Genomic DNA, 9826 nt, shown 5'->3' with positions numbered 1-9826 from the left:
GCTAAGCAAAACTGTCGATGGCAACGCGTACTGCAGCCTGCTCCACACCCTGAAAACGAGGTTGGGTCTACGGTGCTCGCTATTTGAAGCGCAAGCATGTGACGTGTAGAGTGCTGTTGCTTCCATAATGGGCGTTTTCGAATCTCTGTTCTTGACAACACTCGGGTTAACCCGACACGAGAACAGCGGTCTCGAACGTGACGAACAGACCCGAGAGCGCGTTCGTGGATCGATTGTTTCACTCCCCGGTTGATGGAGGGTTCGGCGAGGTGCAGCTTGAACAAAATGGCGGACTGTGCAGATTCGTAAATTGTTTTTTGTGGGTTTTTTTTTTGCTAATACCCTAATGATTGGAATAAGAATACCATTATAGTGCAGGTCTGCAATTTCATGCCCGCATGTCCGGTTTTGCAACAGTCGTCCTCGTTCATTTGGAACTTTAGGCCTATAAGTACAAATTCAGACGATTGTCGGCCATTTTGCATTGCTTTATATCGATGCGACACGCACCCGCGCGTTCGTAACAACCAGCTCGAGAACACGTTCTCGTGTTACACGCGTGTTGTCAAGAACAGGGATTCGAAAACGCCCAATGTGTTTACAGCTCCGAGCTTCCACCACCAAGGCTGCGCGTTGTGAGTTCGCTGCCCGCCACGTATAATCATGGAGGAATAAGAATTCCTCCATGGTATAATTCAGTGTCGTGTTATAATTTCGGGGGCCTGTTTTGGGTCAACGAAGGATCGCCGCGGTCTCGGATCCTTTCAGAAGCTCCATGGTGCGTGGCCACCAAGTGCTCCTATTCTTTCATGTGCTTCGCTTGCCGCCCCTGCGCCGAGTGCAACGAATACTCAGAAGGACTACACATTAAGTATGCCTTGCGCGGTCTGACCAATCGAAAGTCTACACTGCGTAGTATTTCCGGGCTATGCAAAACTGTCGATGGCAACGCGTACTGCAGCCTGCTCCACACCCTGAAAACGAGGTTGGGTCTACGGTGCTCGCTATTTGAAGCGCAAGCATGTGACGTGTAGAGTGCTGTTGCTTCCATAATGTGTTTACAGCTCCGAGCTTCCACCACCAAGGCTGCGCGTTGTGAGTTCGCTGCCCGCCACGTATAATCATGGAGGAATAAGAATTCCTCCATGGTATAATTCAGTGTCGTGTTATAATTTCGGGGGCCTGTTTTGGGTCAACGAAGGATCGCCGCGGTCTCGGATCCTTTCAGAAGCAAACATTTCTCGGAGGCCGAGTAAAACTTGCTCTTATATATAGATGGTTGAACCAACTTGAATAAAAGTTGAATCGCAGACGGTCTCGCAAATTGTAAGAAGTTCAAGTTTACGTTTGTTGAAGAGTCCAATACTGAAACTTAATTATGACCTTCCTCCATGATTCAGACCGTTTGTAATTTTTTGGTAACACTCAACATTTTCATTTTAAATGACACCTTCACGTTTTATTGCATTATGATTTATTGTCAAACTGTACAACCACCCTTCGCCTGTGTACTACAGTAACCTTTTCACTACTTTTTCCAAATGCGACTGCCTCACAAAAAGCCAATTTAACAGACCAACGGCAACATTTACAGACAGTTGCCATGGTACATAATTATCATGTGCGTAAATCAACGGGGGACAGGGGAACCCCCCCCCCCCACACACACACACACACACACCACACACACACACACACACACCCATTTTGAGGGGGGACATTGTTTGGTCTCTCCCCCCCCCCCCCCCCCACACACTTTTTTTCTCCCCGAATAAAAATATTGTAGCCTACAATAATGATTCTATTGCTCAGAATACATGTAGCTGATTCAATTACTCAAAACTCCAAACTTTCACAGATGATCTTTTGCTCAAATTGGTTTTAGAGATCAGAAATTGCCTCAGATCACACCACAGAAATTGCTATTCTTTAACTGCATGTCTCCCCAACTATATCCTCCATTTACATTTAACTCCCCACATTTTCATCCCCAACACTATACGCCCTACCCGATCTATGATCGGGTAAACCAGCTTGTCGTGAATATTGACGTCAATATTTGCCCCGCCCCAAAAACCTGAATATTGACGTCAATATTCGCGTTAAAAAAATCACGTCTCTTTCTTAGATCAGACCCAGACCGGATAATTTGGACGCGAGTAATGACTTAATATTCTTCTTCTTTTCTTTTTTTCTCTTTTTTTTTCTTCAATTTTTTTTTTTTGCTTTTCCAGGGGGGCACGTGCCCCCCCCCCCCCTTGCCCCCCCCCCCCTCGCGACGCCCATGGACCTAACCCAATTTTCCCTTGTCCTTTTCCCACGAATTTCGGTATTTTTACTAATTAGACCAAGAGCAACAAATATAACCTAATTGCAATAATACAATTTTGCCTCTTAAGGGGAGCTGTGCCATTAGGGAAACAGTTATGACTGTGTCTCCCTATAATGGTACATTTAGTTATAATACAACATTGAACATTTTTATAACGCGCTTTAATCATAAATAAAATGCTCTATGGCGCTACACTACGGATACAATTTTTTTGAAAACCGATGGAGGAATGCAATATAAATGTGATCAAAATATTCTCAGGAAGCCTAAAAACTGGTACATAATATACACGGCATTACTAAAATGCACTATACTTCTAAAAAAAAAACCCACATAGATACTTCTAAACATGAAAAAGAAAAGACTTCATTTAGGCCTAGGCCTATGTAGTTATATTTTGGCATATTTGATCATTTGGCTTGCATGCATTGTGCTCGTTTCTAATAACATGACTCAAAACCCAAAGAGGAATGTCCAAAACTAACCTTTTGAAGTTTCATCTCAGTGCATTAAACTTACAGAAAATAGTGAAAATCATGCACAACTTTTTGAACACGACACACGATTTCGTCTGTATTAAAGGGAATATACATCATTTGCTTTTGCTGTAATTTTCAGAAATGGATGGAATTGGGGGGTTGGAAATATATAGCAAATATAGTTACACTGACTTTTTTGAGGTTTTGGGTTCGAAAAAGCTATAAAAACCAAGAAAAACGATCATTTTCCTGTAGTCTGGTTCCCTGACTCCATATAAGAAGAAACAGAGCAGTTTACATACATTGGGGAATTGTAAGGTCAGGGAACCAGTCTAGCTGGCTCGTACCCGTTCATAGGTTTGTAATCGATTGCAAACAAGTGCGATGGTCAATTGGGGCCAGTATTTGAAAAAAAAAGCCAGTTGTTTCCAACGCTGATCGGCCGATCAGCGTTGGAAATTGATACAAAAATACCACTTTTCTTGAAAATGGCAGTATACCAGGTGCCATGATTTTACAGGATGCTTTACACTGTCATTCACTAACAGTCCAGCAAGGTATTTCAAAATGATTTGGTAGTTTTATTTTTTGATGTTTGCAAATGATGTATTTTCCCTTTAACCATAAATACACCGATAATTCTTTTTCAATAATAAGGACCTTGCTTTGTAATTAAAATTATGGAGATAAACTACAAAGGGGTACACTTAAAACTTGCTGAAAACGGAAACCTGTGTATTTTTGTTTTTGTAGCTTTAAAGCTGATGCTAATGGAATATTTCATAAATTTGCCTTTAATATTCAGGCATGGATTGTCATACTTGTGCCTTTACTTTGAACTTCCCATAGATTATTTTTTACATACAAAATATACGTACCATGCATATGTTTGTTTTTTTGTTAAAGGGAAAATACAACATTTGCAAACATCAAAAAATAAAACTACCAAATCATTTTGAAATACCTTCCTGGACTGTTAGTGAATGACAGTGTAAAGCATCCTGTAAAATCATGGCACCTGGTATACTGTCATTTTCAAGAAAAGTGGTATTTTTGTATCAATTTCCAACGCTGGTCGGCCGACCAGCGTTGGAAAAAAACTGGCTTTTTTTCAAATACTGGCCCCAATTGACCATCGCACTTGTTTGCAATCGATTACACACCCATGAACGGGTACAAGCCAGCTAGACTGGTTCCCTGACCTTACAATTCCCCAATGTATGTAAACTGCTCTGCTTCTTCTTATATGGAGTCAGGGAACCAGACTACAGGAAAATGATTGTTTTTCTTGGTTTTTATAGCATTTTCGAACCCAAAGCCTCAAAAAAGTCAGTGTAACTATATTTGCTATATATTTCCAACCCCCCAATTCCATCCATTTCTGAAAATTACAGCAAAAGCAAATGATGTATATTCCCTTTAAAGAGTATTTGGGGGTATTTTTTTCTAGCATTTTATGCAGTTACATAATGTTTACTATCTTGCATCCATTATTGTTCTTGTTTACTCTTCTGGCAAACCAGTTTTTTGCATAAAGCCGCCTGTTAATGATGATAGTTTAAAACGTTCATGATACGTTGTTTTTAAATTGTGCGATTATGTAAATAATCAAACCTGATTTTAGTATAATTTTTGCAGAAGGTTACTTGGAAAAATTTGAAAGTCATAACTGAAAAAAATGGCTGGTCAATTAGCCTCTGCACTGATGACATCACACACAAATCTATTTTTCAAGGTGCCGCCCACACCCGGCGAAAAGCGCATATACATCAACTTTAAGCGCAAATGTTATGCTCAGTTTGAACGAGTCACTTTGAGCGGCATTAGTTCTTATCAGAACTACAACTACTCAGCGAAAGTCGATAATGCAGGACAAGTTCTGATCAGAACTAAATATCTACTGAGCGACAACAGTAGTCAGGGTGGCCGTAAGGTCATGGCCAAATTCTGCCAAATGCACCTCAAAAATCTGTCAGATTTATCGAAAATCTGCCAAATTCCCATGAATTACTCGAAATACACTATAAACACTACTGATACTCCACCATGCATAGAGCCTGTATTACAAGCAATTCCTCGTTATTCTTTTCATCATGAACAATCCAGGCAGTTACGTTAAGGAGAATACACGAGAAAGTGTGGATTCGTAATGAATTCACGAGGCGCGAAGCGCCGAGTGAATTCGTAAGTTAAGAATCCACACTTGCGAGTGTATTCTTCGACTTAAACCATTGCGTCAACAGAAGGACTGGAAAGAATGTTGCAACCTGATGCCACTTTTTTCTTCATATATCATCTCAATGAAGGTCATTCGTTGCAAAGATGATGATAAGACATGAATCTGGGACTGAGAAATGGTTCAAATTTTGTTAGGAAATACTTGAAATGACTCTCCATAGACTTCGTACACAATTACGACAAAATGGATAGTTCAGACGACGATTTCTTTCTGACTAAAAGTAGACTTTGCAGTGACGGTGGCGAATGTGACAGTGAAGATGCTTTGGAAAGTTTCGGAAACTGACAAATTTTCACGCAGACGGTCACCCCCTATTCAGGTTCATTATGGAGAACAATAATTGTCCGACGTGTTCAAAGTGTGGATTCGTAATTCCGAATCCACACTTTACTAAAGATTCGTCGTTCCGAATCACCACACTTTTAACAATAGTGTGACGTCATAGCAATGGTTTATATGAAATAAATCACGTGTTTATAGGTCACACGCAATCGGGCCTATCTGATATGCAACTGCACTGTACATGTAGGCCTATATCGTACATACACCACGAGGCACCTCATTGTACGACGGCTGGCAACAAAAATAGGCAGCAGTTTACAGCGGCCCTTTATTTTCGATTCTTCCAGCTCCTAAAACTTCAGAGGGAGAGAAGGCAGTGTAGTACCTTCCAGTTCGTATCCTGGTAATACTTTTGTTTGAGTTATGCAAAATAAAGCAACAGTGATCATGCCATGGACTTATGTAGCTCGCCTACATAAGTGTGCGTACGCTAGGTATTTGCTCGCGTGTCCTTATCTTTTTTTCGTGTAAATATTGCAGCTGTATTGAGCAGAATATTTCAGCAACTGAAAAGAAATTCACCAATTTTGATAGCTCCACAAATCACGGTGTTAAATTACCACCACCGGATCACACACGATCAGTAACACCGTGCAGTTTTGAAGTGTACGGAAGAGTGGGGGAGGGGTGTCGTGTAGTTGCGCTGTAGCCTTACATTAAGGCCATCGCGGCTTTAACTTGCCAGCATTTGACAAAGCGGCGAAGGGGGGCTGGACGGGGCAGGGAGGGCATCATAGACGACGATTGGGGGGGGGGGGGCGCTAAGCAGTATCATACATTTTAAAATCTCTTTGTTTGACATACTATAGAGTCAAGAATGGCAACAACCCAGCCGAAGTCCGACACTAGTCCTTCCTCCATGGACGCCTCCGTCCGAAAACAAGACAGGTTGCTTGCCTACCTCAACATGCTCAAGGAGCGAGCCGCTGAGATCAGAGGCAACCCTGCCGCCCTGCTGGCCGCTACGGACGAGTTCTGCTACAAGACTAGAATGATGCACGTTGGAGACAAGAAAGGTAGGCCCTTTGATGTCACACAGAAAAACGTGAGATCAAGTTCTTGTAATTAAATACACTTCTTTGATGACAGTGTAGTTCTGAACGGCTAGACCTTCGGGGTCCAATACACATTCTCAGATTTTTAATGTAACACAACGGTGAAAGCAAGTTCTACGACATTGCAGTGAGCTCATGTGTGAAGGTCATCTCAAGTTCCGGAAGACATCCATCTATTTCTTTCTTTTTTAATACATCAGAAATACTTTATAGTAAGTTAATTTTGTGTTAATGGTGTGCTTTTTAAAGACCTTTGACTTGATTAAGTAACACACAGACAACATCAAGAAGCAGTTTAATGATATACATATAGGCCTTTCATTAACAAAACAAGTTCCCGGTTTGGGAATTAAAACAAGCCAAATTCCACATTTCATAGAATGTCCAGCACAGCCTGCAAATACATTTTACATGAGGCATAGTTAACACTGCACTGTACATTGTACTAACTTGCACAGCATATAATTGTACACGTACAGGATGTATGCACTCAAGACGCTGTGCAAATCTGTTACATAACAGAACTGGCCCTAAGTCAACTCCAGTGGGTCTGTATGATTATTCATGACTGCTGAGATAACCACTGGCCATGATTCAACACATGGTGGCGCTTGAAAAGAATTCTCTTTGTAAAACCTGCGTTATTAAATTCCATGTCTCAAATCAGTTTTAGAGGTTTGGTTAAGCTAGTTGAGAGAATGGTTCTGAAAAGAACCAGAGGTATAAACTCGACGTTCCGGTCAGTATGCTCTGACCGTCTTCAGGAGAGTGCCTAAACTCTAAGAAAGTGAATACTTAAGTAGCAAAAGGCGAAATCAATGGAGTGTGACTGTGAAGTTGCATCCTGTGAGGATGCCAAGTAGACAGGATCCTAGAGCAAGCTTAGTTCCCATTGATTTCGCCTTTTGCTACTTCAGTATTCACTTTCTTAGAGTTTAGGCACTCTCCTGAAGACGGTCAGAGCATACTGACCGGAACGTCGAGTTTATACCTCTGGTTCTTTTCAGAACCATTCTCTTAGTTGAGAAATTATTCGCACATGGTGTTTCCGCAAACCTTTCATTATTTAGTATCTTCACCATGCAAAGCCTCAAATCTTACTTAAGCTAGTTGATTTACACGTAGGCCTACTTCCATATTTATCAAAGAGACCACTTGATTTTGGTCTTCATCTTCCCACTTGAGAATGTCCTCTTTTTCTTCACCATATCAGGTGCTATAGTGCGCAAGGTGGTTCAAGAGTTGGCCCCTATGACGTGCCTGGAGCTCGGCACATTCTGCGGCTACTCGGCGGTGCTCATGGCGAGTGCCTTACCCGAAGGAAGCCGCTTCATCACCCTTGAAGCTGATGAGACGCACGCGGCAGTTGCGAAGGAGTTTATCGAGCTTGCGGGAGCTCAAGTCAGCGATAAGGTATTGCCTCCTTGTCAATTTATCACTTCTCAACTACATTTTTGAAAATTATTTTCGAAAAACCTAATCAACGATTGGTTGTGAGCTTCAGGTTCATCCAGTCAGTAAGCAGTTTGCAGCAGTCTTACTTTTTTCATGTACATAATTTTATTAGATGTGTGAACCCATGGAAGAATAAGAACACATTTTCTTAGCACCAAACCTTTCTTGGCCATAATATAAAACGTTCAGCTCTCGGTTATAAGTCCTGTCTCTGCCACAGTTGTGTAGAAGTCTTATTATTGCATATCTATTACACAGGTTACCCTTGTTGTCAAGAAATCCGAAGATGTCATCCCAAATCTGCGTAAGGATTTCTCGGTGGACACCTTGGATTTCGTCTTCATCGATCACTGGAAAGAGCTGTACGTCAGGGACCTGAAACTCCTGGAGTCCCACGGTCTGCTGAGGAAAGGAACCGTTATCCTAGCCGACAATATGATTTACCCTGGAGCTCCGGACTATCTCGAATACGTCCAAAACTCGGAGAAATATCAGACTGAGTTGTTCCACTCTACGTTGGAGTATTCTGACAGGGAAGATGCCGTTGCCAAATCAATCTACTCAGGCTAAAGAAAAACATATAATGCTCGAAATTTGGGCTGTTTTGTTTTCTCCTGTTGTGCGATGTGATTGTATACGGTTGCGATTTCTCATAGATTGTTGTACGGGATCAAGGAACTGGTACGGGAGTTTAGGGTTTTTGATCGTGGATGGGGCAGAAGTGTGGTGTTATTTACATTAAACTAACGGAATTTTAAGGGCCTTTATTGTGTTTTTTTTCTCTCTCATAGGGCATTACATTATAGGCTCCGTAGATAGGGAAGCTCACTGTTTTACCTGGTTCTGAATTCATTAATTTCATTTTTTTTTCTCGTCTTTTCTTTTCCAACTCGGAATTAGTATTAACGTGTTAAAAAAACATTCATTCTCTGACAGGATATTGTTTGTGGTTTCTAATTCTGAGTCATAATTTTAGAATGATGATTGCTAAGTGGTTTTAAAGAAATTGTCCCTCCAGTAATGTCACATCGATGCATTTACCACATCATAATATGCCTGCGCACCAAAATAATGTATGTATGTAATCCACCCCTTGAAGAAGTGCACTTGGAGACATTTTGAATGTCCTTATGAATGAAACTGACTGGTTAATTACTGGGATGGGAAAACAAATTCGTTCAACAACAAAACAATCCGCTACCGGTATCGTGCTACACACCAAGAATTGGGGAAAAAATATATATATGAACAGTTTGTATTGAATCTAAATATCTGATTGTAAGAAAATACATTTGTCATTCTGGACCCAAGTTAAGGCCAAAAAAAAAAAGTCTCCGGTTTCTGGTATGGAGCTTGCCCAAAAAGTGGTGCGGCGACGCGGCTTTTTATTTTTTTACCTGATTTTTTTGCTTCAAATGTCGGCTGATGACTGCAAATGGTGCACGACTAAACTTAGTGCAAATATATGGGAGTCCAGAGAGGCCACATAAAGCTTATTCTCGACCATAACCCAATCTAAAAACACGTTAAAATTGTGCAGCAGCATGATTCCAGTCAAACCAGTGAGTTTGGCGGTTTTGAGACATCATCTTTCATTGAAAAAAAACCTTTTTCATTTTGCCGACGCGCATGGCAACGGCGACGCGCGCGCATACCAGAAACTGGAGACTTTTTTTTGGCCTTAGGATGCAGCCTAATACAAGCAACCTGTCGGCTGGCTCCTTAGGCCGAATATAAAAAAAACATGTTTCTCGTCCGGGTGTTTGTAAAAAAAGGAGGAAGCAGGGCTTTTTATTTTTTGTCACGTTTTATTTTTAATGAAATAATTTTAAAAAAATGAATAACATAATATAATACATTTGCGGGGTGAATGTACAAGAGAGGTCACCCACTGAAAAAAGGCGCTCTCTCTTGCCCACAATAT

The 9826-nt window shown here is 41.2% G+C and overlaps 1 protein-coding gene across 1 annotated transcript; it reads left to right on the top strand.

The window, feature by feature from the left end:
* The first annotated feature begins 5801 nt into the window (after positions 1-5801).
* LOC119728167 (catechol O-methyltransferase-like) lies at positions 5802-9131 on the top strand. The gene is made up of 4 exons (XM_038200255.1): positions 5802-5826; positions 6202-6408; positions 7661-7860; positions 8161-9131. The coding sequence occupies exons 2-4, from the start codon at positions 6210-6212 to the stop codon at positions 8470-8472; spliced, it is 711 nt and encodes a 236-aa protein (XP_038056183.1). The 5' UTR covers positions 5802-5826; positions 6202-6209; the 3' UTR covers positions 8473-9131.
* Positions 9132-9826: the final 695 nt, after the last annotated feature.

This window comes from Patiria miniata, unplaced genomic scaffold (assembly GCF_015706575.1).
Source record: "Patiria miniata isolate m_02_andy unplaced genomic scaffold, ASM1570657v1 HiC_scaffold_20, whole genome shotgun sequence".
In the NCBI taxonomy this organism is placed as follows: Eukaryota; Metazoa; Echinodermata; class Asteroidea; order Valvatida; family Asterinidae; genus Patiria; species Patiria miniata.
Note: the sequence above shows the minus strand (reverse complement) of the source record. Positions and strands in the feature narration are given on the sequence as shown.